Raw genomic sequence first — 22193 nt, forward strand, 5'->3', positions numbered from 1 at the left:
TATTAAAGCCTCAGAATAGTTGGGCAAGCGAATAATCCAGAAGTTACGGAACCCTATTGCGTTCATGGGAACGAAAACACAATAATTATAACTATGCTAAATTACTATAGACTACCAACTGCTCATTCAGAGAATTTATGAAGTTCACTTTATCGCAATAGTTTTATACAAACTAGATTTAGACTACGGATAATAGTTTTATACAAACTAGATAATCAATTATTATTATTATTGTTATGATTATATTTGCAGTACAACGAAATACAATGACATTAACTATTAGTTCTAATTAACTGAATTGAGCTGAAAATTAAATCTTGATCTTTAAAGATTAACTATTAATTTTATGCGTTCTGTACCTTTCTGAAGGAATAAAAGCTGGAATTGGTTTCAAGGCTGTTTCTGAGTGAGTACTTTCTTCAAAATAATATTAAAAATTATAGAAAGATTTTCGAGACATTCGAGTCGAGTCGAGATTTTTAAGAGCCGTCTCGACTCGACTCGTGTCTCGACTCGAAAATTCGAGTCGAGAAATACGTTTGTCTCGACTCGTCTCGAATTTTACAAAGTGTGTCTCGACTCGAATCTCGACTCGAATTCGAGTCGAGTCGAGTCGAGATTCGAGACATGTCTCGACTCGAGCGCATCCCTATATATAAGCGAAATTCTATATCAAAACAAATATGAGTTTGGTGGTTGATCCGACCAGTCCACATATCTTCAACTAATTCTAAACACGCCATTCAGGAAGAGGAGTATAATTAAAGACTAAGAAATTAGATAATTTAATAACAGAGAAAATAATTACCTAAATATTATCATGTGAGATTTCAACGCCAGAATTGAAAAAAAAAAGACAAACGAAAAAGCAAAAAGAAATTTCGGATATGGCGAACGACACAAACACAGAATCCTCTTAGTAGAATTCGCAGAAGCTTCGAAGATTTACGTTATGAATTCCTTCTAAGAAAAATCCCACATCCAATAGACATGGCGACTAGGGATGCATTCGAGTCGAGTCGAGTCGAGATTTAAGCCTGTCTCGACTCGTCTCGAGAAAATGTTGTCTCGACTCGTGTCTCGACTCGAAAATATGTTTCTGTCTCGACTCGTGTCTCGACTCGACAGTCTCTGTCTCGACTCGACTCGAATTCGAGTCGAGACGTCTCGAAATTCGAGTCGAGACAAAATGTACGAGTTAAAATATACGCACACATCAGCCAGACCATCATGACCACCTACCTAATTGTCAGTATGTCGACTTTTGGCATGAATAAAAACGGCGACACGTCTTGGCATACACGCAATGATCCTTGATAGGTCGCTAGAGAGAGCTGGCACCACATGTGTTCACTCAGGTCACCTAATTCCCGTAAATTCCGGGACGGGAGGCGATGTGTTCTGACGTCACGTTCAATCACATCCCACAAGGGACACCACTCAAATGTCCGGCTCCAATTTCAATGAAACTTTTTTTGCTGATAGAAGGCATGTATGCATCATTACTTGTGATGACAAATTTTTGCCATGGTGCATGTTTTCTATTTTTTTAAAATAACTTTTAAGAATTGTGATGTGGTTATTAGAGATTACTACAGAAGTCCCTTACTACCCTTTGTAAACGGAGCGTTAATGAAGAAAAGTGAAGAAAAACCATGTGGACACATATAAGTCCTGGGGGGAAGTCGTATGGTAGATATGACCTTGCTGGCAGCCATCTTGAAATCCGCCATTTTGAATTAAGGTCAAGTTTTCAAAATGGGAATAGGGTAATATGATACATAATTTCGGGCTAGAATTTAATTAGAAAAATAATGGTGAGGTTAGTTTTAAGATACACCCATTTGGGGGAAAGTTACAGGCATATTAATTGTTTTTACTTACTGTGTGCGTAAGTCCCTTCTTACTTTCGTCTCAAGACCTGTAAATCGATCGCAACGGCAGAGCCCGGTTTCGCACTAGTGTTTAGAAATCTTTAAACTCACTTGAGGCAATATTTGTGGATTATTGTATTGTATTTTGATTTTAATTAAATTTGAACCCACTTCATGATCTTGTGTAAAGTATCACTAAAAGAGAATTTCTGTTTTTATGGAGAACGTAAGCATGGCAATTATAAAAGGTGAGTAAGGTGCGTATGTATTTATAAGAAAGTTTATTTTACGAGTCTTTTGTGGTTCCGCCAACCTATTCTTTAGTTGTTTTTTTTTCAAAATACTCTTATCTCATAAATAAAAGAGCTATTATAAAATCTCTTACCATTATTCTTTAATACTTATAAAATTTTATTTATTGTAAAAGCACTGGCGAGATATTTCTTATCGCCCACTAAAATTATGGTGGAGCTCCTTCGTGGCTAACGGTTAGCATACTTGCCTTTGGCGTGGGAAACCTGGGCTTGATTCCCGGTGGGAGTTCATGTGGTTCGGATTCCACGTTAATCAGTAGGTCCACGTCTCACATAGCCTCGCTGCTGAACGGGACGTTAAACTCAGAATCAATTCAACTCAAAATTATGGGTTTGACTTTATTATGATGTCATTAGTTTAAACGCCCAACTGCCCAGTAATTATAAACATTGACTACATTATAAAATTGTAATTTGTGACGACTAAAATATCAGAAATTAAAGATTATTCTTTGGGTTTTGGAACATTTTGAACAACGTGAAAAACTGGTACTGCACCGATACAACACACCTTTTGGATTTGTCGTAACATGTCTTACATAGCTTTGGTTCGATTCTCAACACGAACTGCAACTACCCGTTAAATTGTGCATCCGAAAGGCACTCTTTGTTAAACCTCGCTTATCACCGCTCATCTTAATAATATATATAACTTCAACGCGAAGCAAATGTTGAATTTCTCTCTTTCATCCTAACACAAAACAAAACTAACCACAGCTGTGACACGAAGGAGCTATTTCGAAAAGAAACAAGCTGTGCTTCATAGAGATGTGTACCAAATGATAGAAGTATAAAGCATTGTTTTCTTTCCTGTTTATTGATATCAGTTGGTGTTCTTAATGAGTTTACTCATTAGTTTAGAAAGAGTATATATGGAATTTGGACATATGTTGTACTATTCTCCTGAGAAATTGATGAGACCAGAAAAATTATAAGGACAGATGGAATAGGTTTAAGCGCATCTACGTGACTTTATCAAATATTTATTCTCCATAATGGTACCACGCGGAAAACTTGGTATAGGCCTACTTTTATCTTTGCCTCCCTCTGTTAGCTGTTTCGTATCATATATATCGGATGGTTTTGATATTTCTTCTGATCATTAAAACAACAATGGTACCTGTGTGCGTGCAGAAATGCAAAAGCACAAGGTAACTTCCTATTTGTTTTGGAAACAACAAACCCATTTCACGTGTGCGAGAGAAATTGAGCACAGCGAGATCGGGTGTTTACTCACGGTCAGTTCGCAGCAGGAGTCCATGGTAAAAGATTTGGCTATCTCGAAAACACTCGCAAAACCTTACAAATACAAAAGACTGCGCTTCAAAGAAAGTTTAGACACAGATGTTTCAATTTTCTTTTAGCATCTTTCTTCAGCAAAATAGTCGGTTCATTGTATTCAAAAAAGGGAAGGGAGAAAGGGTGAATTTATATTTTATGTGGGGGGGTAACGTTGTAAGTAGTATAAACAATACATACCGCTTCCGACTCTGTAATTAAGCACTTCCTTTAGCGGTATATCACTAGATCCATAATGACCCTCATCCCACCTCAAGTTGTAAAGTAGAAAGGGACAAAAGTATTCAACATGACTGCGCACTTGAGTTTCAGTTCACAATACGAAAGCCAGTGAGCAAGTAAACAGTCTTTCGTAGGATCGTGTTTTACTTCTTGAATTTATTTTTGAACATTTCTGTGAATTTAACAACAGAACACAGTAGAAATACGAACTAGTTTTTACTCCAACCATTACTTTCGCTCCAACCCAGGGATGCCACATTTATGATTTCATATAATACTGGATTTAGTGATTTTACTATTGAACTAGTGATCTAGTACGTACTTTGGGTAAATAGGCACATTCTAGTGATTTTTTTGCATTTTTTTCTGATGCAGACAAATGAGAAGGAAATGGTTCTTAAAATAAAAGGAAAAAGTATATTGCAGTTCAAAACAAATGTAGAAACCTTAAATTATTTTTTCTTTTCCCTCTGACTGAATGAAACCCCTGCTGTGTAACGACCTTAGGTAAACAACGGCTATCTTTGGTCTGCTACCTCCTTTTGTTAGCCGACATGAGATGGTGGCTGGCTTTCTTTTTTTCTGGAAGAAAGTGAAGAAATAATTATCCAGTACATTTACGTTTTGTCAGGCACACAGGCGAAGTCTGTACTTGTTTCCTAACAAATTTTAGCAACATAACATAAATGAAACATATGTACCAGAAAATAGAGGCAGTACAAACGGAAATTTTCATCTGTGACACATTTGATGAGAAATATAGTTAGATGTCACGTGCAAGCACTCTAAACATGTCCTATCCTGTAATTCTATTCGTATGTTTATGTAGGTGAGACTGAGAAATCAAGAAACAATAATAACTGGTTTTCTTCCAGGGGAAAAATCTAAATGTGAAGGGGTGTTACACTGGGACTTTAATTGCGTCCTTTGTACAAGATTAACAAGTAATAGCAATTTTTTAATTTATTTTAGTTCTTGGGGAGAGGAAGATGGAAGCGAACCCTCGTAAGGACCTCTGCAAAGAAACATGAATACTATCCGCCACTGTTTGTTACATTACACAAAATAGTTTTATATATATATATTGAGTTTTAGTCAGGGTTTTCATTCTGCAGGAGAGGGGGGGATAGTAATACCTGACGAACATTTTCTATTCTCAGAGTGTTGCAATGATAGCATTTCCTCCATTATAACTTGGCCAAGCTAGTTGCATTATATGTAAGGATTAAGTTAGCCTAAAAAGCTTAAATTTCTATGGCTGTTTTACTCTGTACCCATGTTTCTCATTTTCGGTCTACGGGACTCTGTGTCCGGAAATTTTCGATGGCTTCCAAGTCGGAAAATGAGTGTATCAAAGGCATATATATTATATCTATGGTTATATGAGGCATGGATCTACAGTTTAAAGTGGGATACCGGTAACAACTTCATGAGCTTCCACCGTAAATCGAACCAGAGTCTCCCGCGATCAAGGCGTATGTGTTAACCATACAGCCACGAGGAAATTCACATAAGCACACACATATATATATTGTTGAGTTGATTTTGACTTTACCGTCTCTTTCAGCAGCGAGGATATATGAAATGTAGACCTACTGATTAACGTGGAATCCGAACTACATGAGCTCGCGCCGGGAATTGAACCCGAGTCTTCCACGGCAAAGACGCGTACAGTAGCCGCGGAGTTCACACACACTCACAGAATCAGAGTCCTCACACACCCAGGGTGAGAGCTGTGCCACTGAGTCACAGCGGCCACGGGGCTAGGTCGAGTCCACTTTACGTTCATAGTTTCTTAGTACATAAATGTTACGATTATGAAATAGATTTTCCTTAACGAGCTGCACAAAAACAAAAGCTTTCGAAATGCATTAAACAATTAGCTCGATTTGAGTGTGAACTTAAAGTTATATCAGAGTGTAAATACGGATACGCACCAAAGCTCGAAAACTTAATACACTATTTCTCCTATATAGTCAGCATGTATCAAGCAATCGTTCAGCTTTCATTTGAGAGGATGGAAATCGAAGGCCCCTGAACAACTATGTTACTAATGTGCGGAATGTATTTATCTTACAGTGAACTGCTTTGATGCCAAGTGGCCTAACTCCAAAATTGAAATTTTCCAGGAGTGAAAGTTGAAGTTCAATATCTCATGAACAATCCATATTTCTTTTATGTTGGGAACCAAAACTATAACTACTGTATGTAGTTCATTGTTTTATAACTTAGTGTTTACAAAAATCCTTTTAAAAAATACCTATTCATAGAAGTGAATGGTACTTATCTGTACTGGTTCTTGGCATCCAAGCAGTCCATTTATTGTAATACTAGCTTAATATACCCATTCTTCGCATGGGGGCTGTATTTGGAAATCAATACCTGTGGAAGTATCACCATTCATTTCAGTGACCGCGAAAACTATGGATTTGACACTAGTATCAATCAATATGGGCTATTTATACATGTCTCGGTATTCCTCACCCGCTGACATCCGGCCCGCATACAGTAGTAGCTGAATTTGCAAGTCATCGCTGATGGAAGTGTCACCATTGATCTCAGCGACCGTGAAAACTATGGATTTGACACTAATGTCGATCAATTTGGATTACTTTTACTACATGTCTAGCTAAACGCCCCCCTGAGACCCCCTGGTTCCAATTTTGACACAAACGTTTCGCCTTAGACTGGGACCTGGACCAAGGTATCCGTGACCAAAATTTGGTAACTCTCGGTCAACTTGTCTGGTCCCCAGGTCGGTCCCAGTAAACGTCCCCCCCCGAGACCCACCTTGTTCGAAATTTAAAAAAAAACGCTTCGTCTTGATCTGGGGCCTGGACTAAGGTACCCGTGACCAAATTTTTGGAACTCTCGGTCCACTCGTCTGGTCCCCAGGTCGCACACAGACAGACAGACAAACACACAAATAAACTCTTTATTTTATTTATATTAGATAAGATATACTATGTAAAATAGTCTCGTATCATAATATGTGATTTACAACAAATGTTACATTATATATTATCCGTAGCTCGTGATATGCTGCAACATATTAAAGCCTCAGAATAGTTGGGTAAGCGAATAATCCAGAAGTTACGGAACCCTATTGCGTTCATGGGAACGAAAACACAATAATTATAACTATGCTAAATTACTATAGACTACCAACTGCTCATTCAGAGAATTTATGAAGTTCACTTTATCGCAATAGTTTTATACAAACTAGATTTAGACTACGGATAATAGTTTTATACAAACTAGATAATCAATTATTATTATTATTATCATTATATTTGCAGTACAACCAAATACAACGACATTAACTATTAGTTCTAATTAACTGAATTGAGCTGAAAATTAAATCTTGATCTTTAAAGATTAACTATTAATTTTATGCGTTCTGTACCTTTCTGAAGGAATAAAAGCTGGAATTAGTTTCAAGTCTGTTTCTGAGTGAATACTTTCTTCAAAATAATATTAAAAATTATAGAAAGATTTTCGAGACATTCGAGTCGAGTCGAGATTTTTAAGAGCCGTCTCGACTCGACTCGTGTCTCGACTCGAAAATTCGAGTCGAGAAATACGTTTGTCTCGACTCGTCTCGAATTTTACAAAGTGTGTCTCGACTCGAATCTCGACTCGAATTCGAGTCGAGTCGAGTCGAGATTCGAGACATGTCTCGACTCGAGCGCATCCCTAATGGCGACACTCAAATCGAGGGTCAAACAAAAATGACTACATCGTGTCAAACAAAAGATAACCCTCTCTTGTGCGTGGGGTCCCTGGTTCTACCCTCGGCCAAGTAATCTGAAGTTCGGTTAAGTTGAACGTGATTTAGTAACAATCATATGCGTCACTGCGGAATCTAGGAGATGCTATAGAGGGAAATATGTAAAAGAAACACAAAGATATCCACATAATTATCCTATACAGAGTTAGCACAGTGTGTACTTTGTATGTAATCCTTTCCTATATTACGAAATTTAGTCATGATGAAAATAATCATATATGTTCTTGTATCACTAACAGGCTTTCTTACAGAAGTTTTGTAAGGGAGGCAAGGTCAAAATATGAGGGAGTAGCACTGAGACTCTATTTGCTGAAGGATATGTGCTGTTCAATTATAACATTTAATCGCAATTTAATTATCTTAGCTCTGGAGGGAAGAATGGTTAGCTAACTCCGAAGGACTTTGCCGCCTTCTCGATAATATGTCCAGAAGAAACAGTGATCACTAGCACGCCAGGCTCGTATCCAGGGGGTCTAGGGGGTCAGGCCCCCTAAATTTTTACTGTCCCCCTAAAACTTTCACGGTAGGCTTGCAAATGAACTATAATATGGTTGGATCGGGCCCCTCTTACATCTACCACCCCCCTACATTTTTGGGCTGGCTATAGGCCTGTAGCGTGCAATCCTTGGGAAACGTGTTAGTGTGTGCGTTGTTATCCTAGAATGTTATACAACCTTGCTTAACAGGTTTGTAATGTTGGTTGCAGAAAGATAAGAAGCACAATGAGATTTCTTTGTAATAAACTGCAAACACCTCTCAGTGAGTCATGTTAATTGCTAATAGTAAGCAATCATGCTAATAGATGTCGCTACGTGTGCTATCACTTGCCTGCTTGACGCTAACAGATGTCGCTACCGTCGAAATCGTTGTTTATAACGATGTCCTTCAGTAATTGCATAAAAAATGAATATTGCAAGGAGTTTGAGGCGGTCGAGGGCAAACTTTATAAATAAATATGTTAAATATAAACATTTAAAGCCCCTCCCCCCGCTGATCTAGTGGCTAGCGCGTGCGCCTTTGATATACGTGGTCCCGGGTTCGATTCCCGGTGGGGAGTCTTCGGAATTTTAACTGTCCTGGATATGTCTGTGTTCGTTTCCCTACCCACTGTGGTACAAAAACAATGTAACGAAAAAACTCGGGTGCTCGGGAAACTGAGGTATGGTTGGTTGATTTTTTTTTTTTAAAAAAAAAAAGCTGGTCTAATGACTAGCGTGTTTGCCTTTAGTGCACGTGGTATCGGATTCGATTCCCGCTGTACAGTGGACCAATGGCTTAAATATAGGAACTAGTTTGCAGTAAATTAAGAGTTTTCATGTAGTATTACTCTTTGCTATTATTTCTTAGTTTCGACACAACAGTTGCCTTTCTTCTACCGTACATCAATTGTCCTGACGACATTCAAAAAAGACGACCATCCTGCACACACAGATACTTCAATCTGCCTATGGAGTCTTCTAACCACCGATTTGGAAGAGAACAAAGATGACTTTAATTGAAACCCAACCTTCTTTTCCTTTTCTTCCATACCCTCTCATACGTACCGCCTGAATTTTACCAAATATACCTACATTTTCTTCTTAAGTAACCACTTTTTTTCCCACTTCTGAATTATCTTCAGTACCACTCTTTCATTCCTCAATTTTGTTAATACTCCAATATTCATTACAGTTTTACACAAGTAATTTCCTCTACTCTACTGCATGTGTGCCTGCATTTAAAAGAACTCTAGTAAATAGGAGTTCCGTTTCCATCTAACTCACTCTATGTCCTATGGAACCCGGAGATTCAATGCCGCGTTCACAAAGACTCTCCATTGACTTCTGTCCATAGCCAACTGGATCCAGTTTCTACTTTGTATTTCTATTTCTGCGAAATCCATCTTAATATTGTCTTCCCATCTGTGCTACATAATCTGCCCACCTGAGCCTCTATGACCCTAACAATGTTTGGCAAACGGTATAAATTATGCAGTTTCTACTTACGAAGTTTCCGCCATTCCCCCTGCCGTTCCTCTTAGGTCCGAATATTCGTCTCAGGATCTTGTTCTCAAATACTTTCAGCCTACGCTCTTCCCTCAGAGTAAGCGACCATATTTCACAACCATACAGCACAACAGGTATGGTTATCGTTTTATATATTTTAAGCTTCAAATTTCTCGACAGAATTCGCGACGACAAAATATTTTGAACTGAATATTAATACGTATTCCCTGCTTTTAGCCCGTTTCCTTTAATGGAACATTAATAAATAATCGTTTTACAAATAGAAAGTCTGGTTGCTCACACATTATACACAATGGCACTTACTTCTATCTATGTATCTAAATCATTGTCTCTACATATTCAACAATTTCTAAAATTGTTATGTGTTTTCGAGATACCAATAATTCATTTTCAAGAAGGTAATCTGTTCTTCATGTGCCTTGAAAGATGGCACACATTTTATAGTATTACCATTACCAAAAAAGAAAAAAAAAACTATTCAGAGCATAAACGTTATGCATATGTCAACGTAACTTTTTCTTCTTTTTTAATCATAAATAATAAATGACTACGTGATGTAGTATTTATTTCCGCTTCGACGAAATTTGCCATGTTCATGCGCTCCAAACAATTCCTTGATAAAAACAATCCATGTGTGAAGATACATATGCATTGCGTGTTGTAGACATGCTATTTTCATACTCTCAGTCTATCCATGTGTGCAACTATAAACATTTGATTATGGAAACCTGTTTACGTGTTACAAGTTGCCGACAATGACGTCACATTTTATTTTTAATATATGGAAGTGTATTTTCTTTCTTTTGACCAGTATTAGGTTCTAAGGCTCATGAAGTTACTACAAGATTCAAGCATGAGTTTTAGGAATTTTCAGTTTAGCATCGCAAAAACAAAAGTGCATGAGTAGATACTATTCTACGTCATACTTCCTTCTCGGTCATAATGAAGGCATTTTTATTGGTGTACTAGCGTCAATTACCAGTTTCGCTGAATTAAAATATGAAAAATTAGTAATATGTTCGTTAGTCAATCACTTTTTAATATTACTGAAGTGTTCTCTGAAAGATTATGTTTTTTTTTTTTTTTGTCTTACAGGTCATTGTCGTTCATTTTTAAATATCTCTCCCTCTCCTTCCCAAGTTGCGGGGCTGAATTTGGATTCAAACGGCATCGGAAGTGTCACTGTTCATCTCATCGAGCCCGAAAACTATGGATTCAGATCGGTCTCGATCGGGTGGTTCAAGAGTTATTAAGTCAAGGCACTTTCATTTTTATATATATAGATTTCCAGCCAAGAGTAAAGAAGAACAGTTCATAAGATTAGTTTCTTTAAAGAAAAACGTTTGATCTGTTCAGCAAAGATCTCGTATTAGACGTGGTTAACTTACAAAATGCTTACACTCATGCTGACCTCAAAAAATGCTAACCTCAAGCTTTACAAAGAAGTATTTCTTTATTATAAACAGATCTAGATTATGTCCAAAACTTGTGCTAAACTAATCTACTAAACGTTCATATATATATATATATATATATAACATTGATGTCCTATACAAGCCAAACTCCCAAGCATACAATCTTACTTATTACATGAAAATTATGCTTAGTCAAATATGAAGTTGCTTATATTTTTTCGATGTCTAATTATTTTATCCACCATATTGATTAACTGTAAACCAAAATCATAAATAAAACTTTAGGATTTATCTGCTGAATCAAAAGGGATTTTGAGTCTGATTACACTTTGAAAATGCTTTCTCTTACATATGCCAGGATAAACTTACAATGGTAATAACTATTTGAAATCTCAGCAAACACAACAAACACACCCAGTAAGTTGAACACAGTTGTTCAAATTTCTCACGTAGAGCTAGACTCATTTACACCCAAAATTGACACGTACTACACTGTATTAGGTGATAATAAATCCAATAATTAGAAACGGAAGAACAGTTAATGATCTGAAATTTATGTACAAATTGCTAAATATATAATATTTTGTTTTTCAAATTCATTGATGAAAAATTAACTTAAAAAACTTAACTTAAATTACTTAAAAAAAAAAATACTTTTGACACCTAAGAAAGCCGGAAATTCTCACGTTTTTGAGAAGGGGAAGATTGGCAAAATCCTGAAAGACTGTCTGAAACTTAGCTGGATCTACTGAAATGTAACTACCATATCGGCTTCACTTAAGTAGCGTTAGTTTCATATGTCAAAAGCTTACTTCGAATATGACTACCATATTGGCTTCACTTACGTAGCAGTTTCATATGTCAAAAGCTTGCTTCGATCATGACCACCATATTAGCTTGAGCTCCTTCGTGGTTAAGCGGATTCCCGGTGGGAGCTCATGTGGTTCGGATTCCACGTTAATCAGTAGGTTTAGGTCTCACATAGCCTCGTTGCCGAACGCGACGTTAAAATCAACTCAACTCAACCACATTGGCTTCACTGAAATAGCAATAGCTTCGTATGTCAAAAGCTTACTTCGACCATGACCACCATATCGGCTTCACTTGAGTAGCGTTAGTTTCATGTTAAAAGCTTACTTCGACCGTGAAACTGGAAATCGACCAGCTAATGCTAGTTTAAATTTAATTCTTATCTTGGTGCTGAGCCACTCCTACTGTTAAAGCAAATTACTAGGGCCAAGGTTACTACAGAAGTAGACAAACACTTTTTTTTTTTAAAGATACAAACAACATATTATTTAGAAATATGTATTAATTTCCTAATCAATTATACTAAATAAATTACAGTATTTCTAATTGTTATACTTGATTAGCAAGAAATGAACACCTAGCAAGTGAAAGTAGGATTAAATTACTGCTTCTCAGCTTTCTTTCGTAAAAACTAGCAATCACTTTGTTGTTTATCAGATCCTGTTCGATGGGTTTTGTGCTTGCCAATTCGGTCAAGGTCATTTACAAACACTGACCAGTAGCTGTTATAACTGGATCCCGTTTTCCTCTAATATTCAGTTTCCGTTCCTTGAGGATTGAGTTCAACAACGAAAACATTTAGATAATCACAGACTCAAGTGCTTATTAGCAGGGAAACAAGTTACGCAAAAACCCTTTGCAACTTCTGTTAAAGCCAGCCATCTTTTCCTTTTCTATCATCAGTATTGCCAGGTTCAAACTCAAATATTCACACCAAAATCTTAAAACAACTATTATTTCTGAATTCTAGCATTTCAGTTCACACGTATAGACGTATATACTAATAAGTGTATGCTCTCAAAGGAGAACAGAACTCTCAATATTAATCTACAAAGATGTGAAATTAAATTTAAGTCTTTAGTTCCCTGTTGAACTAATTGTTTATTTAGCTCATTCGTGCTAGATGGTGAGCATACGAGTTTATTTCTCGTTGAAACTGGCTCATTGTCAGAATACTAAGACAGGGATCCAATATTTCAGTTTCTTAGCACATTAATGCTAGCTACAAACTTTTCTTTTATAAAACTATTGATCTAAACAAATTTTGTCGCGATCGTAATACGGCAAATTATGGATACGTTAAAATATCAAATAATACTTTTGATAAAGTGGATACTTCCAAATATCTGGGATCAACATTATCAGACCAAAGCCATATTCTCGAAGAAATTAAATGTCGACTAAAAGCAGAGAATTGGTGTTATTATTCAGCTCAAAATCTCAAGTCGTCGCGAATTCTGTTGAGGAATTTGAAGCTTAAAATATATAAAACGATAATCATGCCTGTTGTGATGTATTGTCGCTTACCCTGGGGGGAAAAACGTAGGCTGAAAGTATTTGAGGATGATCCTGAGATGAAATTTCGGGCCTAAGAGGAACGAAATGGGGAATGGCGGAAACTTCATAATGAGGAACTACAAAATGAATACGGTTTACCAAACATTGTTTAGGGTCATCAAATATAGGAGGCTCAGGTGGGTAGGTCATGTAGTGAGGTTGAAAGAAATGAATGCTTTCAAAGTTTTACCTGTAAAACGACCATTAGGAAGACCTAGGCGTAGATGGGAGGACAATATTAAGATGAATCTCACAGAAATAGGAATAATAAGTAGAAACTGGATCCAGTTGGCTAAAGATAGAAGTCAGTGGGGGGATTTTGTGAACGCAGCATTGAACCTTCGGTTCCATAGGCCATAGAGTTACCGGTAGTTAGTTAGTTATTAATCTAAACAAACAACTCAAAATTTAAGGAAGATGATATTCTTACAATGAACGAAAGCTGGCCTCTGACATAGCTGCATCTGTTGTAAACAAAATAAAAGGGATGGGCAACGATTGCGGTATTACCGGTAGCTGAATCTTCTGTGAAATGGTTGTTTTAGTGTGCGGTAGTATGTGCTTAATTGTTGGTTGTTAACGTTTCAGTATAGGCTGTATTTACAAAATAAATATGACGACTGAAAATTCTGGAACAATAATGAAAAACAAAGTGGTTTAAGGTATATAAGTCAGTCATGATAAGTGATATACAACGCTATTTCGAAGACAAGAATAAGAATAAAAGAGCCCTTTTATCCCACTTTAAATTTTCTCTTTGATTTGTTACGAAAAGATAGTACGTGTGTTTACGGGTGAGAAGTCAACTCCGCAAGAACTACGTAACAAGATATAGTTTCGATGGAAGAAATTTTCAGTAAGGGACATTTTATTAGACAGGGAGCATATAGCTGTTATGCGCTGTCGTTTTTTGAGGGAAATGGCAAATATCGAACCTGAGAAAATAATATGGCTTGAAGAACATAAGTCAATGCTATCACTCAAAGAGCAAATATTGGACTGACTCGACACGTAAAGTACAATACCTGTCCCAATTGGTGAAGGATGGAGATTGATTTTGTTGCATGCAGGCACATGTGAGGGCTTCATACTGAACTTTTTTTTCTGTTTAGATCACGAATGATAACAAAACCTTATTTCTCGTCTCGTCTTGATGGCAATACTATTCCCCTTCAAACCTCTCGATTTTGGTTGGCTATGGACCTGTGCACGAAAGGTCGTAAACTAAAACGAAAATGATTAAATAAAACAGTTAATTAAAGTTTTGAAAATATAGCACGAAACCAAGCCCAATAAACTTGTCTGTTAATAATTTTCTGTTCTGATGCCTGTCTTGCAGTTACTCTAAAGAAAAAGAAAATCGTTTAGGTGCCAGGTCACACAAGAATTTGTGTTCGAAGTATACGAAAACAGTAACTTACTATATTTTCGGAAAGCCATTGAGTAATTTGCCTAACCTTGTAAAAGTTTAAGGCAATTTTAATTAAAATACTTTCTGGTATTCGATTTAGCATTAGAAGACTACAAAGTCTCTCCATTAGGTGAATAAAAATACTGAAGCTATATAAGTTTTGAAATTGATGTAAACTTAAGGTAAATTCAGTAGATTCTTTACTTTTCTTGTAAAATATCAATATTCGAAGCTATTATTGTTGTTATTTTGAAATCATACATTTCTATTATATTTTGGCGACTATAAAATTATGACTCGTTAAACATCGCAATTTGTCGCCAGAGCTGTTGTGTTTGTTGCACAGCCTTTGACAACAGCCCCTCCAATACTCTACGTGCTCTACCCAACTGTCAGAAGCCAACTCTTGTTGGACAAACTGTAGCTAAGAGCTTACGGAGGGAGGTCATGTGGTACAAATTCCACATTTACCTGTAGTTCCGGGGTACTGAAATGACGTTAAAATTCAATGCAACATCAAAATTATGTTATGTCCCCATGCAACATCAAAATTGCGAAGTATAGCGTCTTATAGCACTTACTGGACTTCAAAGCATGCTGGGACTTCAATCCCAGTATTATTCTACATATGATATCACAGCATAGGGAGAAGGAAAAGCTACATAAGTGAAACCAGGCCGATAGTCACAATGACCATGAATAATGGTAACAATAATAAAATAACAGACAAATACATGCTCTTCAGCTGTATTGCATTGAAAAAAAGAAAACTGAAGACCATGCCAAATAGATTATAGATCAGACAATAGAGGTGAAATAAGAAAATGTTTATTGAAAAGATTGTAAAGGAAGAAACAAATTGAAATTCGAATACCTTTAAAAGAAAAGAAAAAAGAAATTGAATGAAGAAAATTAATAAGAAAAGAGAAAGAGGAAAGAATGAATGGATTGTGAAGGGAATTACATATCCAAGGTCAGTTGAATCGCTTCTGGAAATTTGGTGAAAGGACCTACTTTATTTATTTTATTTTCTCAGCCTTATTTAAAACAAGCAGAAATGAATAAGAAGGAATGTTAATTTTCTCTACCTGTTAACTTTTGAAAGAAAAACTGTTACGGATTCTGAGGGACTTGTTTTGGTACTTGTGACCCTCATAGCTTCTTCACATCTTCTAATTCATAACAGAACGAAATGAAAATGTCACAATTTTGGGTTACTAATCAATTAATAGTTTTACAGAACTAGATTGCTTTACTACTAATAATCCAAATGGACAACTGACGTTTGGGCTTTTAAATATTTCATACAACTCTCTTGCATGTGGGGAGACACAGTCACTTACATCTGGCGCATGGACTTTCTGGTTCGAACCCTGACCAAGTAGGTTTGTGGTGGGCAACCTCGTGTCCGTGGGTCTTCTCGGGGTACTCCCATTTGCATCCCACCAATTCTTCCATCATCATTCACTTGCCTTAATCAGCCGTCTCCCTTAGCCTAAAGGACATAACCGTGGAACATGAAACTGAAATATTTCATTATTTTAAATCTTAAATATAAAACCGAACTAATAACGACAATTAGTTGATGCTATGAACTAAAAAATATATAAATTATTATTCAAAAGTTAATTAATCCAGAATTTGTGTTCCTTATTCAATTTTAGACTTCAAAACTAAGCTATGCATGCGTGCCGGAGGTCTTAAAGAATAGGCTATGTGCCTCCGCCCGCCCGTCTGTTGATAGGTATCAGAAGAGCAAAAACCGTAGGAAATATCGAAAAGTGGTTTCATGGAATCGATTCGGGGTCCCAACATTATATACTCCATCTTGTCCACTAACACTTTACTAAGATCGGAAGTGGCGGGATCAACCATTATTTCTTTCAAGTTGATCAAAAATGATTAAAAATAGCGAGAAGTGGTATTTTGGAATCGATACAGTGTCTCAAGAGTAGGTCTTATTTCGTCCAATAACTACTACTTCCGTTTTCAATATTGATTTTTATTGAGCAAAATCAATCAGTTCAAAATATTTTGTTATCCTGAATTCTGTCGACGAATCTGAAGCTTAAAATATATAAATCGATAATAATGCTTGTTGTCCTGTATGGTTGTGAAACATGATCACTTAACGCTGTGGGAAGAATGCAGACTGAAAGTTTCAGAATACAATTCTGAGGCGAATATTCGGACCCAAAAGAAACGAGAATGGGGAACGACAGAAATTTCATAACGAGGAATTGCATAATTTATACCGTTTACCAAACATTGTTCGAGTCATCAAATCTAGGAGGCTCAGGTGGGCAAGTAATGTAGTCACAATGAAAGAAAGTAGGAACACTTTTAAAGTTTTAACTGGAAATCCAGTAACAAAACGACTATTAGGAAAACCTAGGCGCAGATGGGAGGACAATATTAAGATGGATCTCACAGAAATAGGAATACAAAGTAGAAACTGGATCCAGTTGGCTAAGGATAGAAATCAGTGGAGAGCTTTTGTGAACGCGGCATTGAACCTCCGGGTTCCATAGATCATATAATTAATTACTTAGAACAAAAACAATAAAAGATAGCGAGTTACGGTTTTTTGATATGGAAACAGCGGAAATCACAAGGAATCGGAATTAATACGGAAATCACAAAGGACCTTATGCAGAGTCGTTTTGACATATGATTAGCGTCATACTAAACGCCTGACTACTACAGGAAACATACTCGAACTCTTAGTATGACACTAATCACGCTTCAGAGCAACTCTGTATAAGGTCCCAAAAAATCCATAAAACAAACAGCAAAGCCCCATAGGGCGGGTTCCATTTTAAATACGAGGCTTGTCCGAAAATAACTACGGTTTAAAAAAACACTAAAACAGGTTTGTTCAAGCCAAATTTATTTTTACATGAAAGGACACACCTTAAACTATTTTCGACATAGTTTTCACCAATGTTCAAACACTTGTAAGAGCGGGTGACCAATTGTCCAAATATTCCTCAAAGAAACAACCCGCTAGTGAAAACAACGATAACTCCACAGCGCTTTCTAGGACATCATCACTTTCAAAGCGTTTACCGTCAAGCTCGTGCTTCAGGTGAGGGAACAAGACGGGTGCAAAATCGGGACTCTATGGCGGGTGGTCAAACTGCTCCCAACCTAATTTTCGGATTAACGTTTGGATGGCACTAGCAGTATGAGGACGAATATGGAGCAACACAACTCCTTTAATAAGCATTCCTTTTCTTTTGCTTTTCGATTGCACGTCGAAGTCTTTTCAGAATCTCACAGTATCGTTCCGCATTGATGGTTTGCCGGACACTGGTGTAATGTTTCCTTGAGGAAGGTTTCGGCAAATTTGTCACCCACTCCGACAACTGTTTGAACATTGGCGGAAACCGTGTTGAAAAATAGTTAAAGGTATGTTGTTTCTTGTAAAAATAAAATTGGCTTGAACAAACCTGTTTTAGTATTTTTTTAGAACAGTATTTACTTTCAGGCCATACCTCGTAGTAACATTGTAAAGCGTGTTACCCTCTACTAGGGTTGCTAGATCTTAACGTTTTTTCTGCCACGTTTTACTATCGCTAAATGTATCCTTCGTTCTCTCCGAAGAAGCTGGCAACTATATGCTTTATGCCACTTTCAAACGTCCTGTACGTTCATTCATATCAACATTTATTTCAAGCAGAAACCCACTTTCTTTACTTCTTTCAGACCTTTTCCGCATTCGTTACTATTGAGTGGTAATTTGTAGATATTTAGAAAGAAGCTGGGTGGCCAAGTTTTAAAACCTGATGTACACAATTTTCTTTTGTAAACAGGTAGTGTATAAAGCATGAACTTCTACTTGAAAAAACGGTAAATCTGGGAAAGAAAATGTTTTTTATCTTTTGCGTTGTCATTGATAAAACGTAGCATTTTACAATGGTCTTGTCTTGAGCCCTCCTGATGTGAGACTCATTCTTTTGTAAAGGTTGACCGGAAACCACACGCTGCTATCTTATTGCTTTTTCAGATGGAATTCTCCTGTCCACAATTACAAAATTATGTGTGATAGGAAAGTTCTTTCTAGCACCGTACGTGAGTACTTGGTACTGAGACGCTGTTTTGTCTCAAATAACAATTGTGGGTAAATATTTCAGATGTGGCTGGTACATGGTGGAAGTTCTTCCCTATTTACAAGAAATATTCACAATTCTCAAAACTTATTTGAGAGAAGTGGCGTCACAAAAGGGGTTCGAGGTTTAACCCCCCTCCTAACCTAACTTTATATCCCGTCTTGTAAGCAACACCAATTGGTTACTATAATCACCTGTTGATCACTGCATTACAAATAATATCAATTTCTTGCTCATGTTCCCTGATGACCAGGCCGGCAACCAGAGAGGGGCTAGGGGAGCCAGACCCCCTAAACTTTTCGTGGCCCCTCCAGACTTCAATACAAAATGCTATTATTAATACCGAAAACACAATTTAGATATTTGTAAGAGAATTTTTAATGACTTTTCTTCCCCCTAACATGTTCATGGCCCCCCAAATCTCTGTGGCTGGTTTCGGGCCTGCTGATGACCTAGGTTCGTTGAAAAGCATGTATGGAATTTGCCTTTTCATCTGAACCATAGTAGTGAAGAATCATTATTCAACCAGGTGTTTGAATACCGGAAGGATATTAATAGGTTTGTTTATTGCTGTTTGGAAATAAAACGGAACAGACAATAGTTACTTGAAGATTACACACGCACACACCCTCACAAAATAATAATACAATTTTTTGATCACTGGTAGAGTTGCCTACGGTTGTCTTGTCTTGAAAACATGATGTGATAGTGATATCTTGGTTCGAAAATTGTATCTCTTTCTGTTGGAAGGGTTGCCTCGTCATGAAAATTATGTCTCATGTCGTATCGTGGGTAACGCTAACTCCTGCTATATACGAGGGCTGTCGAAAAGTATCCAATCATGGTATCAGAAAACCAATACACCTCACCTGGCATTTTCATCTTTTTCTAATCCTTTCAAACTCGTTCCCTGCTGCTTCTACGCACCGAATTTGGTGGTCTTTCCACTGCTGGAAAGAGGCCTAAAACCCCTCATTGGGAAGTGCAACGAAAGCAGCCGTCACGTTCCACTAGATCTCTTGTCGAGTGTGCGGTGAGTTTCTTTCTGGTACCTTTTGATTTTTGGAAAGAGATAAAAGCCTCACAAGGCTATACCCGGAAAGTAGGGAGCTTGACTAAACATGGAAATCTTGTGTGTGCTGAAAAGAAGGACCACATGAGCTACGTGAATGGAATCTTATCCTGATACAGTCTTCGAGGCTTTGAAGTTCATAGGTCTAGTCATTTCGTACAAAGAGTGTTTCGTAAACGACGGAAAATGTCAAAATAGAAGTCCATTGAATATGTACGTCCTTCCTCTACGTACTCATGACGTACAATGCTACATTAATCGAAGAACACAATCAACATTGGTTTGATTTTGTTACCACCTGATGATCTTCTCTGGGTATTCGTAAGCTTTGTCAGGGCTTGGCAAGGCCGGATGTATCCATGGAATCGAAAGCGAAAGAGAGAAGCCAAATTACTTTATTTTCATTTTTATGTGTAATGCAAATGTCCATATCATTGCTTTCGGATTAAACCCTTGCACTTTTCTAAAGAAAAATGTTAAAAACATTTGCGTTTTTTTAAAAAGAAGAAGTAAAGAATTTATTTTCATGACAGCCAATGTGAGTTAAAATGGGCGTGAGTATGATAAAGGCTGCATAATATAGTTAAAAATTAAAAGATATGTTTACCTCGCCTTTTCAACATCCGAGCCACACCTTCCAACCAGTTGCCTCACAAGGTCCGTAAACGTCTTTTGGTCTTCTTGAGCCACCTGGAAATGTCAGTAATTAAAACTTACGGTCATCAGAAATACACATAATAAGTAACAGAAATTCCGCATTATTTTATGAAAGAAAGTGCACATACAAGATGGATGGATTTGAAAATAATATTTAAGCAACCATAAGCATAATGAATAAAGAAAAAATATAAAAAATATACAGCATATATTTTCCTACGATATTCTTTGGATAATTAAGTACGGTATTTTTCGTTCTTTTAGTTCCAATACCACTGAAACGATTTATTGTACAATAAGGTAAAACAAAGAATTAATGTACTAAAATCTATCTTAATAAAATTTATATTTATGTTAATGAACTACAACATACAAAGACCTACATACATACATATACCTATGTATATAACAAAAAAAAAAAGAATTTTTTTGAATACATCACACTATAAACATTATTTAATCATATACAGATATGTAGATATGTTTTCTTAATCAACTTCCAGTTCCTTAAGAATGCTTGCTGATAATTGAATCAGAAATTTTGAAAAGGTCTTGAGTCAGAAAATTAAAGTTATGAAAAAATCGAACAAAAACCTATTTAATTTTTTCAAACTTCTGCTACACTTGGAATTATCGACCTTTGTTTGAAAAAGTATAGTTTTCTTGTCATTGTACGTAATGAGCAACTTGTTTAGAGTAATTGGTAGCAACAAAAACTGTACTCAATGCAAACTCGCTATTTTCTGACTCATGACCTTTTCAGAACGACTGATTCAATTATTTGTCTGAAAAATAAGTGCCCTGTTTCGTCCAATTTTTCAATTTGTGTACTTTTTAAAATAATTTTTCTGCTGATTATTTCATAATTATTATTTCTGCATTTTAAAAATCATTAGGCCTATACCAACAAAAACAGAACAGTATGCTACAAATAATGACTTTTAATATATATTTCTAATTTTTACGAGTATTTTGACAGGTTATTGAATGACCTACCAAACGTTATTCTTAACATTATGCGTATTAGAGTATTACTATTGAAAAATATTATTTATTATTTCATAACGACCTGGACTAGGATTTCAGAAGTTCCTAATTCTCAGTTTTAAATCTGAACAAGCTTATATTGAAATCCCTTCGCTTGCAATAAATAGTTTTCTACCTGATAAGTCTGTTCACCTGTAGTAGAATGGTTATTAGAGTAACACTTAAATAATATTACTTATAGTTCCTATTTATTAGATACAGATATCCATATTAATGTTTTATTTAATTGTCTTTCAGTATCCTAATATTTTATTTAATAACTAAGTTTTTACTTGAATGCATATGAATAACTGTAAAATTCCCGGTGTAACACTCAGTCGAAAAAGTGTAACATCTTTTTCAGACCATTTATTCTGAGTGTGTTTTCTTGGGTTTTCCTCATCCACATGAGGCAAATGCCGGGACGGTACTTAACAAAATAGTCCTAGAGCGCTTCCTTCCTTCCCCACTCCTATCTTCCTCTCAAATTCATCGGGTAGTGTGATCGCCAACGGACGTCATTCCTCATATCGTCGCATAAGAACCAGAGAAACGTAACTCCAAAAATGCGGTTTTCGTTTTCTTCATGTTTGGACATAATTTTGAAAGCCCCACTTGGTGGAAATGG

At 36.5% G+C, this 22193-nt stretch overlaps 1 protein-coding gene across 1 annotated transcript in view; it reads right to left on the bottom strand.

The window, feature by feature from the left end:
- The window catches only part of Hil (peptidase hillarin), a 264779-nt gene that overhangs the window by 43409 nt on the left and 199177 nt on the right, over nucleotides 1-22193 (bottom strand). Inside the window, exon 5 of the mRNA XM_081743080.1 lies at nucleotides 20490-20572. Within this exon, the coding sequence (XP_081599206.1) occupies nucleotides 20490-20572 (83 nt within the window). The remainder of the gene's footprint in view (nucleotides 1-20489; nucleotides 20573-22193) is intronic.

The sequence above is a fragment of the Thermobia domestica genome, chromosome 16 (assembly GCF_964235325.1).
Source record: "Thermobia domestica chromosome 16, izTheDome1.hap1.1, whole genome shotgun sequence".
NCBI lineage: Eukaryota > Metazoa > Arthropoda > Insecta > Zygentoma > Lepismatidae > Thermobia > Thermobia domestica.